Source organism: Drosophila ananassae, chromosome 2L (assembly GCF_017639315.1).
Source record: "Drosophila ananassae strain 14024-0371.13 chromosome 2L, ASM1763931v2, whole genome shotgun sequence".
Taxonomy (NCBI): domain Eukaryota; kingdom Metazoa; phylum Arthropoda; class Insecta; order Diptera; family Drosophilidae; genus Drosophila; species Drosophila ananassae.
The window spans coordinates 18,222,630-18,241,904 of record NC_057927.1 but is presented as its reverse complement, the minus strand read 5'-3'; the positions used below and the strand labels follow the sequence as shown (position 1 = coordinate 18,241,904).

Sequence of the window (19,275 nt, the reverse complement as noted above, 5' to 3'; positions counted from 1 at the left end):
CCCACAGTTTTAGCCGCCAAGTTAACACCCAATCGGTGGTCGGTGATCGGCGGAACGGCGGATCGAAGCCACAACCTACCGCAATTGCGAGCGTGTTGAGATCTCTGCTCTCGACCATCATCATTATTGTTGTGGGCCAAAAGCGACGACAGCCATTGTGTGCTGACTTTTTTTATGTTTCGTGCGTTGTTGACTTCTCCTCTCGCCACTTCTCGAATTTCATATAAAATCTTTGCCGACCAGCAGCCAAGGCACAGTCGCTGTTGAGCCAGCAGAAAGGCAGATCCGCTCGAAAGGATACTCAAAGTAAAAACCACCTCAAGCATTTATAGGAAACAGCAAAAGGTAAACAGCGGAAAAAACCGAAAGCCCCAAAAAAATAAAACAACCAAGTGAAGTGAAGTGAAATGAACTGCGAGAAATTGTGTAATAAGCAAATGAAATGGATGTGGGGAGGAGATAATATTGCCATTTTTAACGACCGTTCAGTTGTGACCGGGAACAAAATCGATTTAACATGATAAAATGGAAAGCAGTAAAAAAAGTTCTTCGAAAATAATTTAATCTTGTATCTGGTAATCTTAATGAATACATCAATTGATGTGATAATTAAGTCGGGTTCAAGGCTGGCTGTTTATGTTGACTCCCTAACGAGGCATCATTTCCATACATCATCATGGCCCTTTCGTAACATCGACCATCGCCAGTCAACATTTCATTGACCTTCAATGGCGAATGCAAATGGAACGAAAACAAAAGCAAACAAACACGACACAGTGACCACCACTTGTGTCCGCTTTCGAAATCCCATTTGGAGACCGTTGACTGCGCAAAATATTCGCCATGAATCATTAATAGATTCGATTATCCATAAATCATCCCATCCCATGTTTTTTTGGTCACCATAAATTTGAGGACATTTATTGTCTGCTTTTGGGCGCACAACTCGTATTTGCTATAAACTTTCTACTTTCCCGCCATACACTACTTTCAGTTGCATACTGGACGGCGATTAAAAAACTTTTGCTATATATTTTGGCCAGTTCTTGCTGAGTGGACATTGAACTTCCATGAAGTTGCCACGAATTTGTTCCAAACCACAAGCGGATTGCCAAACAATCGGCGAGCTGATGAGTCCGAATCAGGGTTTGGCCCAAATTGGAGCGAATTGAAAGTAAAAGCCACTGGGCGAAAGACTCCCTCGAGCATAACGAACTATTCCGTTTCGGGAGGCGGTTGGATATAAGAAACAATTTTCAAACTATGGGGGCAACCCGGAATTTCCTTATAAGATATGAAACAGCTTTAATATTTGCCTTAAATTTTTACAAATGGTATATATATAGCAAATGCTTTTGGTTCATATATAGCTTTATTTTTGTGGCATAAATAGGCCCTGTCGAGCCCACTGTTCATTTATCAAATACGCCCTATTGCATTTCTTTTTTTTAAAGCACATTAGGCCCGCTGTTTATGCTTTTAAGCTCCGGCACGAGATTCAATTACGTGCCTTTTTGCCGCCTCATTGCTGCCAAAGGGTTAAGCAAACCGGTCCGCCTGCATTTCACTTTGGTCACGAATCCAGCTTCTTGGTGGCTTTTATCTGGCGTTTTCGGCTGCAGAAAGCTCGCCCCGAGAAATTTGAGCAAACTTGGGCTAACAGTAAACACCAAACTGTTAAGAGCGCTACGTGCGGCTTTTAGTTGGCCTGAAAGCGAGAGTTATTACGTGTGAGCGGCTAATTGCGAAGCCCGGCAATCGATGCCACTTGAAGAGAAGTGTGTCAGTTGCGAGCGCAGAGTCGATCCGTTAGGCCAATGAGCAGATAATGGCCCGATCGTAAAAGTTGCCAAAAAAGTTGTCAACAGACGTATAAAAATATATATTTTTTACACTGCACGAGGTTGGAATAATCTAGAGACAGAGAAAACTGTGCCATCGGACGTGTTTTAAGCCACTTCTTTTCCTGCTTTTCGCTTTTAGCCATGGCAATGAGAGCGCTCGTCTTGCTGGCCGTCTTCACTTTGGTGGTCGGCGAAGGTCTCCGTCTGCCCGACCAGCAGTCGTCCAACAACGTCCAGCAGGTTTATGCGCCGCAGATCCAGCAGATTCCCCCACCGCAACAGCAGCAACAACAACAGCAGCAGCCAGGAGTGGGCGAGGAGCGCGGCAGGTCCTCCATTCTAAGCATCTTTGGTCTGGGCAACGACAACGACCCTTACCTGTCAAAGACAAACGGCAACTGCCTGGGTGGCGATCTTTCCGAGTGCTTTAAGACCCAGGCCCTCAACACCTTCGATGAGATCTTCTACAGGGACTCGTACAAGTAAGAGAATTTTTTAAAATTAAAATTTTTAAGTTAACCTTAATTTCATAAACATTTATATAATTGAACCGAGGCTCATCATCATTTCCACCTTGAGCTTCATAAAAAGGACAACTGTTGAGTGATATTAATGAAGTTATTTCCTCAATTCCCAGGCTCTCTGACTTTGCCCGAGTGGTTCGCCTGCCGGAAACACAGCAGCGGTCCCTGCTTCAGGAACCTTTCGAGTACTCCGAGGAGCCACGTGGCGAAGACGACGACTGGAATCAGCTGGTGAAATATGCCTTGCGCCGGGCCGAACGGTAAGCTGTCACAATTAACGAAATGACTACGACTCGTGCCGGATGCAAATTAACTTGGGTCCCCATCTTATGCATAAAATATGAGATTTTTATGAAAATGTAAATGTCCGTTTTTGACACGTTCTTGTATTTTTTTCTACTTGCAGCTTCATCAAGTCCACGGCTCTGGAGGTTGAGTGGCCCGAGGAGCTTACTGAAGCCGGTCGTTACGAGGCCCGATTCATTGGAAATGACATCGATGATGAATTGGACGGTTTTGATAATAGCCAACGTGCTGGACATTTCTGTGAGTACCCTGTCTATTTTTGCAAGGATTCTTGGAAGCTAATTATAGATTCGGAAAAGTTTTAAAAATGTTTTGAATCTTAAATAATTACAATTTTCAAGAATCTTTAAAATTGTTAACAAATTTTAAAAATATAAATAATTGCAATTTATTTGTTATTTCCATTTACAGCCCGTAAGAAGCTGAAGAAAATGATCATTCCTCTACTGCTGGTGCTGAAGATTTTCAAGCTGAAGCTGCTGCTCTTCTTGCCCTTCATCCTGGGAATTGCTGGTCTGAAGAAGATCCTTGGCCTGGCTGCCATTATCCTGCCTGGACTGTTTGCCTACTTTAAGCTCTGCCGCCCGCCTGGTGGTGTTGGAGGAGCCTTCGGCGGCGGATTGTCCGGTCTCTTCGGCAGCAAGAACACCTTCCCCGAGTACAATCCCCAGGGCGTGGGTGCTGCTACTTACTACCACCACCACGAGCATTTCGAGGGCGGCCATGGCGGCCCAGGACCTTTCTACCGCCAGGAGCCTAGCTTCGCCAAGCCCTACACCGACTACTACAGCAAGAGCTACCAGGGCCAGCAGGTGCAGCAGCAGCAGGTCGCCGGCAACTCGGTGAGCTTCGGAGATCCCCAGGAGGCTGCCTACAACGGCTACTACGGACGCAATTCCGGCAAGGACATTGCTGCCGAGCCCCAGAAGACGAAGTAAACATAAGGCCTTTGTCCATAACTATTTTGTTATTTATTTGGCCCTCGGCCTTTTTGCATTCCTATAAGAATATTTATTTCTTTAATTGTAAATAAAACAATCTCAAATTGAAAGTCAATTATATTTTTTCTATGGAGAAATACTGCCAATGGGAGTGGCCGGCCAGTAAAAGCACACAGACACAGAGGAGGTGAGGTGGCAATATCCAATTAATGGCAAAAATTTCACTTCAAAATGTTTTCCAAATTCTGCACTCGCTCTGCTTTTACTCACTCGGAGCTGCTACAAATAAAATGCAGCTTTTAATTAAGGCAATGAAATGCCTAGGCGAGAAACTGGGAAAAAGTGGACTAGCGTGTTGTTTGATTATTCCACACGAGGGTCTCCTCAAAGTTCCCAGAAAAGTTAATAAATAAAATTAAAACTTAAACGTTCAATTAAATTTGAACCAAAAGTTACTTAAGTTTTTTGGCAGCCTCTGTATTGATTTTAGTTGGATGAAGATGAGAAAATCAAATTAAAATGGACACGCCTAGGGCTTGCCCTTACTTCCAAAATGTATTTACTGTATGGTTCTCCTTTCGCCAAAAATGAAATGCTTACGGTATTTATTAACATGTTATTATATGTATATTAAAATACTTTCGAAAATTAAAAAGGAAATAAACATTTCCAGTTAAATGTATTTATTGTTTTATTTACTTATTGCTCATACTAATGGAACTCCCCAGATTGGCTTGGCCAACTTCAAAGTCAATGCCAAAAGAGTGATATTGGAGGCTTAGTGGCTCAGTAGCCTGTGTCTGGCGTTGTCAACACCGTCGGAGGAGTCGACCGGCCTGGACCACATTTTCCGAAAGAAAGCGCACCAGCTACTACTAGTGTTGGGCTTGAGGCGGCCTGCTTGAGATTGAGAAATTGTTATGACTTTGACGGGAGCCAGTTAAGCAGCCAAGTAGGATACCGAAAGAAACTATTGACGTGTGTATTTAGAAAATGTAAGAATGAAAAAACGACTTAACATGGTCCTGGTCCTTAAACTATCATATGAGCGAAGACCTACAGTTTTTGAACTGGTAAACTTCTAAATAATAATTTTTGAATACCAAAAAACTTAAAAAATACACATATTCCCAAATAACATTGAACATTTTGTCAGTGTAGCAATTGCCAGGGCGGACGCAATTAGATTTTGGTGTGGTTTGATTTGGGACCTGCATTGGTAGATTCAGGGGAGTAGAGGAGGCGGGGATCACAACGGTTTATGGACAGATCGCCTAGCGGTTTTTTTTGCGATCACCTGTACACACACGCTACACACTCGCACACACCTGAGCTACCCATTAAACCACTTTCGTGGCCTGGCGTCCCACTTTTGTCGCTCAGTGTCCAGCCGGCTAGCCTACTTCCAGTTCTTTGGAAATTTGAAATTCGAACAGCCATTGCGGCTGGCCTCCAATTTTCGGTGTATGTAATAACTTTTGGTCTTAGCGGGGAAATTGATTGAATTTCCCCGGTAAATGGCCAGCGGACGTGCAACCTGTTGGGCCGTCACGCCCCAAGGGAGGCGTTTTCGATCCGTAATAAATGCAATAAATTACACTTGCTCTTAATCTGTTCCGGCTGAAAGCAAAAGCCCCGGGACCCGCAAAAAGCAACCAACATAGTATAAACGCGGTGAATGCAACTCACATCGCGTGTGGCAGAATGAAATTGGCTGGGATGAAGGGCGTTCCCTTCGCTGTGGGAAAAAGAACACCAGTTTTCACAGCCCCACCACAGCTGATAGCATCAATGGAGCGTTGTCAGCGGGGTTTCCGACAATGTATTACATATGGGCCAAGAACTTATGGAATGGGTAAAATTTAAGCTTCTTTATTTGTGCACCGATGAGTTTTTATTAAAATATGTGTTTAGGGATAAAAAATATAAAGAAAAGAATGTACCATATGAATTAAAAGCTTGAACTTAAGTTAATAGTCAATGAAAAATGTACATCTCTTCAATATTTCTATAAAATTTGCGTTTTTTAAAGTATACCCTTAGCTCCCCGCCTCTATTTTTTAGTTTTTTATTAAAAGAAAATTAATTGGAGTAACTAGAAAAAGCCATCTCGTTTGCATGCGTGTTGTCAATGACAGTCTGCCATGCCAGTTTCCCTACCAATCCACCACCGATGGCCACTTTTCCATCATCTCCTACTTTTCCCCACCAGAGTCTGGGAGTGTGTGGGAAAATTGGCCTCTTTGCTGTTGGGAATTAGGTCTGTTGTTTACTTTCAGCTGGCTTTTGTTATTGCTGACGACCCACGCTGCCAAACAATACAAAGACAAGCTACGGAAGAATCAACAGAAGCACATACACGAGTATAAACAAGCCCATGAGTAGAACGTGGTGGCAAGTTCAAAGACAAGGCCATAAAACAACAGCTTCCAAGGAGGCGGCTAGCTAGTAGAATTTCCCAAAACTGGCCAAACAAGTAGTACCGCCAGTGGCAGTAGCTTGTCTTTTCGGGACCAGTTGTTCCAGAGTGCTGCAGAAAAATCAACTTGAGTTGCCTGCAAAAACAATCGCTGACTGCGCGGCCGGCGTCGACGATGGCAGAGACCTGTATTGTGGTTGCTGCGCTTTTGGCCGCTTTTCATATAAAATCGAAATCACTGGCGGAAAATTCGCATTAGGTTTTCTATCAAGACGACGATGTCAACAGCAAGAGCGTAGCATTCAAGCAGAGCGAAGACGCGGGCGTTTGTGAGAGTGTGTGTGATCAAGTGCCGCAAGGATAAGGCCAGGATATACAAAATATAAATGTGACATTTCTTTAGTGACACCGATACAAATTTTTCCAAATAAATAAACAAAAAAGCTCCAAGAACAGACAAAACATCGGTCGAAATTAAAGAACGTAAAAATCAACTATGAAAGCGTTTAAGGTCTGCACGCTTCTAGCGTTCTTCCTCGTCTTTGTTTCCGCCCGCGGCAGCAAGCTACGGGATGGCCCAATAACGGTAAGAAAAAGTCAGGAGTCGCGAACAGTTTGCGATAGCAGGGGCATTAATTGCCACCAAAAAGGATACGGTATTTAGCCCAGGGACAGAATCCAATGGCCTTTCTCTTAAATGTCCGAATTTATTGCTTTATCCAAAAGTTCATCTTCAAGGGCGTCAGTGGAAACTCTCAAGGATAAGATAGCAAGGAAAATGGATTGTTTACCTCACTTTCTTTCCAAAGCGATTATCCTTCTTATTAAGCTCAGGGTAATGCTTTTGCACTTTGTAAACAATTCTGAAATTCGACAGGATCCTTTTCAATTGGTAATTCTATTATAAAATGAAGAATTACATTTTTGTGAAATTAGCTTTACAATTAATAGCTATGATAAAGAGACAGCAAATTATAGTTATTTAAATTGAATGGATAATTTTATCAGGATATTGTTTTTTTTGTTACCTGGGACAAATGTAGTTATTTTATTAAACATTTTTCTTTAAAAAACAAAACATAAAAATGCATCTCACGCTTTCTTCAGATAACCGACGACGAGCGACGAAATATCGAGGACTTCCTGTTGGCGAAATTAAAACAGAACTGCAGACAGGAGGACGATAGAGCATGTAGGATGATAAAAATGTCGATTGTGATGAATCACCTGTGGTTAAATACACGGCTTGACCTCGGCGACCGTGTCAAGGTCACGGAGAACTGGTAAGTAAAAACTGAACCAATATGTCATAAAAAACTAAAACATAAAATATATTTAATTAAGACCCAAAATTATGCAAACAATAATTTCCGCAGGAACATCTCGATGGTGCCGGATGAGCCGGAAGTGAACCAGCTCCTGGCCCGTTCCCTGGGCTCCGACGAGGAAACCTTCGCCCTGCTGATGGCCAACAAGCTGTGGAAGTTTATCCGCTCACGGTCCCTGCGCTACAAGTTCTCGGAAAACGCCGACTTCGTTATGAACAGCGACCCGGAGGGCGCCCTCAATGTGGGCGTATCTGTGAAGCCGCTGGAGGCTTTGCAGGAGGGCCGAGGCAAGATGAAGAACATGGGACCCGTGCTGATGATGATGGCGGCCAAGACGGGCATGGTGGGGGCGCTCTTGTTGAAGGGACTTTTCCTACTGGCTGGAAAGGCGCTGATCGTATCAAAGATCGCCCTACTCCTAGCGGTGATAATCTCGCTGAAGAAGCTGCTATCCAGCAAGAAGACCATCGTGGAGGTGCCGTCGCACCACGACAGCTACAGCTCCGGCTGGTCCAGGGCTTTCGACGGATTCGTGGAGGGGCTGGTGGATGTGCCCGCCGACGTTTTGGCCAAAGAACTGCAGCACCAGCAGAAGCAGGAGCAGGCCCAAAACCTGGCCTACAGCGGCCAACAGCCGGGAAAAGTGGCGCAATAAACTTAATTCGACTTGTTATGTATGTCATTAGATCAGGAATGAACTAAATTGGGTTTTCCCCTAACAATTTCCTGCTGGCTTGGGGCTCTCACACTTTTTTATCGCTCTTTTAGGATCTCTAGCTGCTGCTACTTTCTCTACTTTTTTTCCTTTTCTCTCTTTCTGACACTCTCTCTCTCTTGTTTAGTATCATAGTACTTTAGTTTTCTAATCACTCACTTTCACTTTTCCATTTTCTCAATTTCGCTCACTCTCACATTTGTAATTTATTTATACATAAACGTACTCTTACACTTAATTTATTTATTTATTATTAACTATAATATTGCATAAATAAAACGCAAATTTAATTTTTGAACAACTTTCTGCTCAATTCTTTATTTTTTTTTTTCACTTTTTGTAGCAATTTATTTGCTAATTACAGAGACATTGAACTAGACTAAGTGTGTGCGCTAGGTTTTTACTAAAATAAGAACAATTCAATAAATAATAACAATAAGTTAGCTCATCTAGCTGAGCGCAGCCTGAAGCACTCGATTCCAATTCCGATTCCGATGTCCGGTGTCCCAAATCCGATATCCTATGCTCGGTGTCCTTATGGCAGGAGGTGGACCTCCTACTACCCACGGGGTCTTTGGTAGCTGCTAATTGGCTAATAGTCGCCTCAGGTGCGGAAGTACGGCATGTGGGGTTGCACATAGTTGTAAATCAGAGGACGCCGGGCTGGGGTGGCTGCAACACAAGATTCATGGTCAATTAGTCATGTAGGTAATCCTATTTGCTGTATTTTGATTCGGGATTTGATAAGAGTGCCCAAAGGAGGTGAATAAAAGTCCCAGTTTAATAACTATGTGTAATATCCTTTGTATATCCTGTGCATATCCTTTTCTTGGATTCGTAATTTATCAAAGCGTATGGCTTCAACGGCCATGGTATTCGTTCAGCGAAAAAGTATGCTATAGAAATATAAAAATCCCCCTGGTGCTTTTTTGATAAAATTATGGAAGTCTCTTGTTTTTAAACTACAATATTGGTAAGTAGCCGTGAAGATTTGTTCAAAGATTATATTTTTACCCCTGAGTTGATCTTAATTTTACCCTTTCTTAATGTCTAAAAAAGCTACAGACACAGTCTCATCCCTTCAATGTTCTTTCTAGGTGATAAATATTTGTGCTTTGGCTTTGTGATGGCTGCAACGTGCCCAGGCCCAAAACCCACACCCCAAGAGTGCGTGCCAAGAGGCAAATCTAAGGCATAAATACTTTGCTCAGTCATCGTCGTCATAGTCCTCTTCAATGGCACCCTCGGACGCCGCTGCCGCCACCGCCAGCACATTCAGGGAGTTCAACTTGGCCCGGGATAGGTGGGGGTAGGATGGATGGGATTTGGGTTGTCTGGGTGCCCTATCTGAAAGATCGAAAATGTTGTGTCACTTACACTTACTCTTCGCTATCCAAGAGTCCTCACGCTTGATCTTGTGACCCAATCCGCCGAGGCCGCCAAGGGCTGCCAGAGCTGCGGTGTTGTTGCTGCCGTCGGAGGCCACTTGGGAAGAGTGCAGGTGGCTCTCGGCGCTCAAGCTTTCTATGGCCGGATGACTAGGATGTCCGGGCAATTGGCCACCGCCTGCCATGGCCAGGTGGTGCAGCGAAGCAGGATACATTTCTGGCGAGATTTCTGCGCCGTGCAGTGGATAGTCCATGCCGTAGGGCATCATGTAAGGTGTCTGTTCAGGGAACTGGTACATCATCCTGCATGAATTGCGAACAATTTCAATAAAATTCATTAAATAAATTAAAAAACGTTTTGACAATCAGGTTTTGCATTTTAAGTATTTATTTACTATAGATATAATTCACTTTCATTACTCACTTTTCGCTTGCATTGTCCATGAGTTTCTTGATGAGCACTATGGCAGCCACCACAAAGGCTATTTTTGACAGGATCAAAGCCTTCAAGGTAAGCAGGCCCACTGCCTTCGCAGCCACCATGGTCCAGCCAAAGGTCGTGGCTGCCAAGTACATAGGTATGAACATCTGGAACTGTTTCTTATCCTGGTGTTGGTGACGCCGCCGCCCGCCAAGTATTCCGCCCCCTCCGTTGTCATTTCCACCACCGCCGCCGCCTCCTAGCAGTCCGCCTCCCCCTCCGAGTCCTCCTCCAAGTCCTCCTCCGCCATTGCCCTGCAGGCGACCTATGGTTGAATTTAGAAAACAAAACACGTTTTAAGGTTTTATGCCTCTAATGACAATGGTGCGTATACGTAATAGTGTGACACAGGCTGGGATTTGTTTGGCCTGCCCCTTTCGTGTTATGTTGTCTTATGATTGATGCGCCACTGCCACGTATATCGAACGTCAGATTAAACAAGGATAAATATTGGCAGTTTGGGTTCGACAAAGTCATTGATATGCATCATGTAAGAGATTAAAATTGGGGGAAGATTTAAGCGGAAGTATACACTTTAAGTTAAGAACTTCTGGGTAACATATCACAACCTCTGCTATAAGAAAGGAAAAAAGCCTACATAGGCCTTTATGCTGAAATCGTTAAAATATTAGTAACGTTATGAAGAAAATGTTCTTTTACAAATTATTTTCTATTTACATATAATTCTATTTTTTTGTTTCACATGATATCTGTAACAAAATTGGCAAAACTGGCATCCATGGAACACATCCTTAAAACTACAGTATTTTTTTAGTGTATCTCAATCAAGACTTTCAGATATGCCTATGGAATTCCAAGCAGGATCAGCTGGCTCAGAACTGGGGACAGGATTAAATGTCTACCATCGGGATGAAGAACACATGATATTTTCTAATAGGGACCATTACCTGTTCCGCTAGAAGCCTTTTTAAGCAGAGCCACTTCGATGTACTCGCTATCGTCTTCTGCCCGTTGGACACTGAACACCATTGGGCCCACGGGCACTCGAATGGCGTTACCCGTGACAAAGTCCATAAAGCTGGTAAGACCGCGGCCTGTGCCCCATTTGTGCTTTAGCTTGGGGTCCACCTCGGGCAGTTTGACCAGGTCGAAGAGGCCCAACTTGATGGTCTCTCCCCTGCGGTAGGAGGCCATGATGCCGTTGGCTACTCCATAGATGCAACTGGCATTGTTAGCGCACTTCCAGCTCAGTTTGTCCAGTAGGTCCGTGTTTTCCACGCTGGCCGCAGGATTAGGTGGGGGTTTGGATTCGGGATCCGATTTCAGGGTGTTGGCCCCACTGCGCTTGTGTATGGCTCCCGAACTGAGGTGCAGACTCAAGGCCAACACCAGGCAGCTGGCAACTAGATGCTTTGGCATTTTAAATCCTCTTTAGCTGTGGCTTGTATGTTTTTGTTTTCTATTTTTGTTTTCAAAACAACACTGCAGCACACAACACTAGACACTATCAAAAAGGACGAGAGCGCGGCGTATCCTTTACATGGATGCAATTGAACGTGATTCGATGGCTGCTGAGGCAGCGCCTAGTGGAGACTAATTACCAGTCGTTGCATGCAACTCAGTTTTATTGGAGCAGCAACGCCAGCCGTGGCAGCATCCAACATTTGCTGCGTGTAGCACTAGAGGCTGCTGCACCACCACCACCACCAACGCCGCTACTAATAGCAAAAACAATAACATTGCCCAGTTTCTTCCACAGTTTGGATTTCAGTGAACCATCTGAGTGACGGCCATCGCTCAGCGGGCAGGCTTCGGTATCGAAGCACAGAGCACCGGAGCATCACGTCACTCAGTGCACAGTGGTTTCAATGTCAATTAATTAAAGAGTAAAAACGGTTTAAGTAAGAAAATCAGATGATAGAAAAATTTGATTCTGGGTAGAATTTCCACATTACACATTAAAATTTCTTAGAAACCCACCCAAACTCGTTCCACTGTCAAACGCAAGCTCTGCAGCAGACAATTAACAAGTTTATTTTGCCTTCAGCCTTTTCCAGGCCCACTACCAAAAGATTCAAAGGGCGATCTAATTAGCAGAAATTTGATTAGCCACATGACATTAGAGCCGAACTTGGTCGTATGCAAAGATGGGCGACCTATTCACACGACTCCTGGCCGGGGATGGAATTATGACCGTGAAAATCGCAATGGAAATGGCAATGGCACTTGCAGAATGGCCAAGCGGCCGTGGTAGTGACTGCAACGGCGCCCGCGGCATGTGGCCATTGTACTAATGCGGCTAATTTACTGCTCATTAATTTACCCGCAATTTGCACAAAACAATTTTCGCAGGCAAAAGTAAAAGCAAAGTAAGGCAAAGCACATACTGAGCGCGAGCTGGGGTACAATTAAGCAGAAAACCAAGCGGGAGGTGGGTGGAAAATAGGGGCTAAGGCCTAACATGTGGCCACGCCTCGCCGCCTGTTCACAATAAATAAATAAATAATAAAAGAAAAGTGAAACGAACTATTAGCTCTCGTTTTTCATAAATCGCCGGCTCAGTTACATTCTGCTAAGCAGGCGAACGGATGGTGTATTGAGTGGTTGGGGCTTCAAGGGGGTCTTGAATGCAGCCAATAAAATCACTTTTCGTCGGCGCATGATGAGCGGGACTAATAAATATTCACTTTTCCAGCCAGCCGCCAGTTAAGCCAACTATCTAAGCACGCAGGTGGGAGCGGTAATTGTGGTAAATTTCGAGCCAGCGGCAATCAGACCTCGACCGTTCTTTTGCAGTGGCACCGATTCCAAGTGGCCATTCTGCTATCCAGTTGAAGCTCCAGATGTAATCTGCTACCGTAATGACTGTTATCTGGAGGATGGCCGCGGCATTCGCAACTTGACACCATCGGACAATGGTCAATGCCTCAAAAGCGCAAGTAATGCGAGGCGGTTCGCCAAGAAAGCCAACAATGTAACCGCACTGAAAGGAAAGTGGTGACGCGGCCCGAGAGTGGTAATCCGATGCCATCGGATCCCATTCAATCCACCAAGCCACCCATCCATCTGCGCTCCAGTTTGCTTTTGGTCTTTTGCCTACGTGTGCCACCAAAGTTTAATGATCCTTGACTGCAACCGGATCCGGACTGGGTGGAGTCCGAAAAGGCTGCTGGCGGCATCCTTGCCTTAATTGGCTTTGATTTCAATATTTTCGACGCACTTACCTAAGCGAAACTAAAAGTGGCCGACATAAATTAAATTATATCGCTCATTGGTCAAAGGCTTTTCACTTTTGGTTGGCTTTCAAAAATTTATCGAACTTTATCAAGTCGAAAGTTCTAGCAGAACACAATAAAACAGGGCGTGAACAGAGCTTTGCTTTCAATTTAAATCAAATCAAGAAGTTCGACAAGTGCAGACCGTAACTTTCGCATCCGAAAACTTCTCTACTGAGCAGCCTCCAATTGTGTGGATACTTGTTTGCACTCACAAACTTTGTCTGCGAACAAAAGGAAGTATCAATGTCCTGGAGAGCTTACCAAAGGATGCTACATAATGCTACACTAAAATCTGAACTATTTAATATTTCATATTAATTTTTATAAACAACAGAATTATCTATTTCAAATGTGAAGGACAATATTGAAGGTTAATCCTAAGGAATAACCTTAAAAAATCATTCCTATCTAAAGTAAGTTTTTTTGAGTGTAGACACTGTGTTGCATGTTGACTTGAAATGAAATTTAAGTTTTTAAAAAGCGAAACTGCAAGCTTAGAGAAATGGCCGAGGACTCTCATTTAGAGCTCTTAGACATGACAAAGTTTGGCTTAATTCCCTGAGATAGCTCTTAGAAATCTGTTCACCTGGATGTAATCCCACCCCACCGGGACAGTGTGTGTCGTCAGATAGGCTTAAGATGGATTTAAAACACTCATCGCACCATGACCACCGGACTTGTCAGAGCTGACAACAAAATTGACTCTTTGGCAGTCAATCAAATCGAAATTGTCGCGAGTCATGCGATAAATGCAAGTCGCCTGGAAACCGGCGCAATTAAATCCATTCCGAAAAGTTTTATTTTGCTTGCAAGCAAATATAATAATAATATTTATTTTGCCGCAAATTACGTGGCCATATGGACCAGCTTAGTGCTCCGGTTATTTGGTTTGTTTAATGTTGATTTTGTGGCGGCTTTTGGTTTGTTTTTGCTCCAACTGTCTTATTTTCACCGGCACGAATTTCGCTCGCGTTTTAATCACACCGCATTGCACCTTGTTTATTTTCTTAGCTTGTTTTTTTCTTCACTTGGTCGATCGATTGCCTGAGCCCAGCGATACGTTTAATTTATTTTAATCTAATTGTTTTATAATTAAAATATATTTCTGTTTGATTTCACCAGTGCGTGTCATAAGCAAAAAAGCATGTGGTTTTTAGTCTTAGTCTTGGTTTGAGTTGCTTTTCCAATTACCGTAGCCTCAGGGCGCTTTAATTAGTTGCCACATTTTCTGGTAAGGCATTTTCTGCCAATAAAACACCACAGGATGTCGACTCTGTGAGTGTATGCATTTAAAACTGGGGACTTTTAAGAAGCAATTGCATATTTTATGGCTGGTCTTGTGGTAAATAATTTCTGGCAGCTTTTTAGGCTCAGAGCTTAAAAGTAAAGCCTCGAGAAAGTGCACCGACAGAGAGATATTTGAGATATTTACCATCCTAAGAAAGTTTTGTGGAAAAATACAATACTCATCTTAAATTTTAAGCATGAAAATGGATATAATTGAAAATATATGTGAAGAAAATACTATTAAGAATATTGGTAAATTTATTGGCAACTTTCACATAATATTTTTTAAGTTTTTTAAGTTTGCAGTTTTTCAGCTTTTAGATTTAATTTAATTTGATGAATTATTCCTAATTATTAGTCCCTAACTAATAAAATTTAATGAGAGAATTCCTATAATATCTCATTATCTCAATCAATTCGATTCGATATCTATTAGACCTACACCCTCTCACCTGTTTACTCACACAATTGCTGTCTCATTCAATCATTCAATCATCTAGATCCCAAGCACAATAAAATGTGCCAGAGTGCAGATTGCACATTTCATTGTGGACCTGATTGAATGTGCGGCAAATGAGATTCTTTTATTGCAGAGCAAGTCGGCAATGATGATGCTGCAAAACAATCAATTATAACAAGTTGCAAGAGATTAAAAGACAAGGCTGGGATTCGGATACGGGTTCCGATTCAAAATCAGATTCCCGCTGGGGCAAACAACGGTTACAATGGCCCCACTCAAATGAATCGAATCGAACTTTGTAAGCTTTTCTCTGCCATCGAGATAGAGATGGAAATGGAGACGGAGACAGAGACGGTGATGGAGACCGAGATGGAGCTGCTGATGATCTGCTGCCAGGGGGAAATACTTTCTTTTTATTGCCGACACCGACACAAGGCAAACGTAACGAGTTCAGATCAATTTTTGGCTTTGGTTTTTGGTTTCGGTTGACTCGATAGTGAACGACTTGTTTTGTTACCTCCGCTGCTGCGGAGATGTATTTAATTTTTTTCCACCGTTTGGGGTTTCAAAATTTCCAGATAATGTGTAAGTGTGAGCCGCAGTCTGTTTGTGTTGGACAACAATATGATAAATATAAAAATTAATACATTGAGAGTGAAAGTTATTGCTTTTGGAGCGCAGTCGATCATCATCGTCATAAGCATCATCATCGTCATAATCAACAGTTTTGTCGATGGGAGAGAAATGGCGATAATGACGAACGAAACGGGATTTCGATGCCACCAAGTTGATTTCTTTCGTTCGCCCGATGGACCCCAGTCACGTTAACTTGATTAATAAGTTTGGCGGTATTACAAAATATCCAAAAACGGCTTACGAAATCCCCAAATACCATACTGTTACCTGTTGCAGGGTCTAATTGAATTATCAAAGGGAACCTAAATTGTAATTCTAAAAAAAGTTACTTGCACTTTAGTTAGCAATGAACCCTATTAACAAACATTAAGACAAAATATATCCAAAATTTGTTCAATCATTATATTAAGATCCAAGAAATTCAGTATACAGGCTCACTTTCAATTGCTAATTGAATTATGGCCTCGTGTAACCCCTTTTCACGGTCCGACGACCTATTTTTATGGCTATTGCATGATCTGGCCAACACAAATTACTACTAAACGTCTTCATCGCTCATCTTTCGGGAGGGGTAACTTTCGCTTTTTTCGGCTTGCACGCTTGCCGACCAGCTAATGGAGTTGTCTGGCTTTCAGGAGAATCAGAGTCATACGAAGTAGCCTAGAAGAGTTGAGGTGTTGGCCGGGCCAGAAACATACCTGTGTCAATCTAGCCACTTTTGATTTGTATAATTTGGCAGAGGGCTGTCGAGTTGAGTGATTCGATATGCCAAGTGCTTGACGGAGGAATGGGAATAGGAAGGCAGCCAACCAAATCCCAAGGCTGTCCCGGCCAACTGACCGTTGAAAATTGGAAAAATAGCAACGGCCAGTGAAGAAGAAAATTGCACAGACAGGGCATAAACCAGAGAAACGCAAACCGAAAGCATTTTTCTTTCTTTCCAGAAGCACCATTGTTTTAATTTACAATTGTGACAACTCGGTCTAGAGGATGGTTGACTGCTCGCCAATCCCATTCATTTCCCCCTGGGAAAGTGCCCCCATGGAAATGTGGTCTATAAAATATGACCATGTAATTGTCAAGGCCTTTAGTTGAACTTCTGGCGTTTTGGCAACATGTACCGCATTTTTCCGCTGCTCTGTTTGCTGCTCTTTTCGGTTGTCCGATCGGAAAACTGCGACAAGGATTCGAGCTCTACCTTATATTGCCGCGGCGAAAGGGCTCTGCGCAATGTCCTTCGTAATCTTAATCGCAGCGACAAGCCCTTAGTGGTGATAAAGGGTCTGGAGATAGTTCCCCTTCAGAACAACTCATTGGTAGAGGAGGAGGAGAACTACAGTCTTCTGGATAATATGTCCTTGTACTTACGAACCCATGAGGTTAATGTAAAGCTGGCCGATTTACTGGAGGATGAAAGTGGAGCTCAAGTTTCAGGTGAGTGAAGTGATGAAAACAACGGAGAAAACCCATTAAGAAGTGTCCTTATCACCCTGTGAAGTTTGCCGTCATAAGTGCTATTGATTGCTCCAAATTCAATGTTGAAATATTTCCAAGACATCAGGCTATTTATGATTTATTATTTATTAAGTCAGGTTATTTGTGTTCGGAAAGAATTTTAAGCTCATTTCCTCTGCATATTTATTAATTTGTCATTTACTATCTGGGAAGGGAAATGTTTTCTCAAAGAAATACGTTTTCTGGAATGAGAGTAATTGAATCGAGATTTAAAAAAATTTGCATATGCCCCAACAAATAATAAATCCCCCTGATTCTGCAGTGCACTGCAGAATTCCGCACGACACATGGCTATAAATGAATTTTTGATTGTTTTAGAGGCTCGCAAAAAGGACAAAGGCCAGGGAATGCTTTTGGCCATGGCTCTGATGTTTGGCAAAATGATGGCAGTGATGGGCTTGGGAGGCATCGCCGCTCTTGCTATGAAGGCACTTGGCGTGGCCCTGATGGCCCTGATGATGGCCGGAATCGTTGGTCTAAAAACGGCAGCCCAGCACGGAGGGGAGACCAGTCACAGCATTTCCTATGTGACCGGCGAGGGACACGGACACCATCACAAGAGGAGACGACGCGCCACAGGACATCAACCTTTGGCCTACAGAGGCTGGAACTGAGCCGAAAGCGAACGAAAATGTTTTTGTTAAATCTTAAGTAGTATTTAAATAATTTAATAACTTATTCATCACGCAAAACATGTTGTTTTCATTCGAACTGCAATTGAATAGAGTGCATGGCCACTTGAGACTGCGATTGCTGCAGACACCAAAAAGTTGTGAGCTGCCGGGGCTGCTGCTGGGATGCTGCTCTTCGGTTTATGAAATCGGTGAAAGTTTATTTGAGCCGGGCTTGTATTGTGTTGCCATCAGCATCAGCAACAACACAACACAAACAAAACAGCATCAGCAGAAGGCAACCTACACATGTTGAATCTGTTGGTATACCCTGGCATCGGGTTGTATTTGTTTTTGTGCTAACTTCGATTTTTGTAAGGCTTTAGAGAATAATGATGGTTTTAGGTCCTTTTTTAAAGACATTTTGGATATTAGTGGTTTGAAATTTTAGCCAAATATAACATCCTAATTAAAAGGGATTTTTAGGGATTGAATATCTAGTCTTTCACGTTCCTCCTATGTAATTTGTAACTTGGTTTTTTTCTTAAGAAACTATTAGTATTTAAAAAGCTAAAAAAAAGTGAAAGGGGATTAATATTTAAATGAAAAAAAAACAAAAAACAACAATGATATTTTTCTATATCTTGGGAATTGTTTTTGGCCTAAATTCATGGTATTCAAAGTGAGTTCATAAATTAAATTAAATTGCTTTCGGAAAAGCAGCGAGTCAGCAGCTTCTTAACATAGAAACCTTGTTTTCATCGAAATTACCATAAACTTACAATATTCATAAATAAGGGAAACTAAAAAAATTCAAGTACAATCTACTTAAATAATTGTTACAAAAGAGCATTAGTAGTTCGGTTTATTGAAGATAATGTATCGCATTTCTTCCTTCTTGTTCACTGTGTCGTCATTTGTCAGTCTGCTTTCTTGGAGTGTTATCGATGAAGTTGCCAGATACCGGATATCAGAGCTCTGATACTCTTCCGCGGGATTCTCTGCTGATCTGCGCTTCAGATTGCGACTGAACTTTTATTTTCTGTGGAATCTGGTACACGAATACGAATTTAGACAGACTGGCCAGCAAACGGACTGAATTTGCATAATGCGTGGCCAACTTTCACTGTATTTTGGCAGCGGCAACGGTTCTTTCGACCACCTAAAGAGCCATGGGCAACAGTAACAACAAATTACGGCCATGACAGACCCCGAAAAAATGTTCGTCTTGGCCACGGTGCGTTCTGTTACACAATACCATTAAAGCCGTAGCACTTGAACGGCCAAAACCCGTTAGGCGGCCGGCAGGGATACCTCTTTTCTTACTTTTAGCTTTACATTTACCCCAGAGCAACTTGCTTTACCTCTTTGCCCCAGTCCCCTTTCTTTTAGCCCCTCGTCGTAATTTTGAACCATGTACCTTTCTGGCCAACAGTGCTGGCAACCTTAGGTGTCTGGCATAAGGTACATAACTCTGAAAAACAATTTTGGTAATAGCATGGAAGGGAATAAGAATACTGTTCCAACTCAAATAAAGAAACTTAGAAAATACATCTGTATAAAATAATTTAAAGCTAAAAA

At 42.7% G+C, this 19,275-nt stretch overlaps 4 protein-coding genes across 6 annotated transcripts; 3 read left to right on the top strand and 1 right to left on the bottom strand.

The window, feature by feature from the left end:
* The first annotated feature begins 226 nt into the window (after positions 1 to 226).
* On the top strand, positions 227 to 3,728 carry LOC6499171. Of its 2 annotated transcripts, none has more exons than XM_001955132.3 (5): positions 227 to 345; positions 1,984 to 2,326; positions 2,482 to 2,628; positions 2,775 to 2,914; positions 3,086 to 3,728. In XM_001955132.3, the coding sequence occupies exons 2-5, from the start codon at positions 1,986 to 1,988 to the stop codon at positions 3,610 to 3,612; spliced, it is 1,155 nt and encodes a 384-aa protein (XP_001955168.1). In that variant the 5' UTR covers positions 227 to 345; positions 1,984 to 1,985; the 3' UTR covers positions 3,613 to 3,728. The 2 variants fall into 2 exon arrangements, with proteins under 2 accessions (XP_001955168.1, XP_032305723.1); XM_032449832.2 differs by lacking the exon at positions 227 to 345 and adding an exon at positions 352 to 1,903.
* A 2,548-nt stretch (positions 3,729 to 6,276) lies between these two features.
* On the top strand, positions 6,277 to 8,378 carry LOC6499172. Its single transcript, XM_001955131.4, has 3 exons — positions 6,277 to 6,620; positions 7,142 to 7,317; positions 7,411 to 8,378. The coding sequence occupies exons 1-3, from the start codon at positions 6,531 to 6,533 to the stop codon at positions 8,015 to 8,017; spliced, it is 873 nt and encodes a 290-aa protein (XP_001955167.1). The 5' UTR covers positions 6,277 to 6,530; the 3' UTR covers positions 8,018 to 8,378.
* On the bottom strand, positions 8,366 to 11,491 carry LOC6501396. 2 transcript variants are annotated; one of them, XM_014911535.3, is made up of 4 exons: positions 10,855 to 11,491; positions 9,890 to 10,211; positions 9,455 to 9,768; positions 8,366 to 8,749 (listed from the first exon to the last, which is right to left on the bottom strand). In XM_014911535.3, exons 1-4 carry the CDS (start codon positions 11,324 to 11,326, stop codon positions 8,682 to 8,684), a joined length of 1,176 nt encoding a protein of 391 aa, XP_014767021.1. In that variant the 5' UTR covers positions 11,327 to 11,491; the 3' UTR covers positions 8,366 to 8,681. The 2 variants fall into 2 exon arrangements, with proteins under 2 accessions (XP_014767021.1, XP_001955166.1); XM_001955130.3 differs by having other exon boundaries at positions 8,396 to 8,749; positions 9,461 to 9,768.
* A 5,158-nt stretch (positions 11,492 to 16,649) lies between these two features.
* On the top strand, positions 16,650 to 17,769 carry LOC6499173. Its single transcript, XM_001955129.3, has 2 exons — positions 16,650 to 17,002; positions 17,402 to 17,769. The coding sequence occupies exons 1-2, from the start codon at positions 16,684 to 16,686 to the stop codon at positions 17,695 to 17,697; spliced, it is 615 nt and encodes a 204-aa protein (XP_001955165.1). The 5' UTR covers positions 16,650 to 16,683; the 3' UTR covers positions 17,698 to 17,769.
* Positions 17,770 to 19,275: the final 1,506 nt, after the last annotated feature.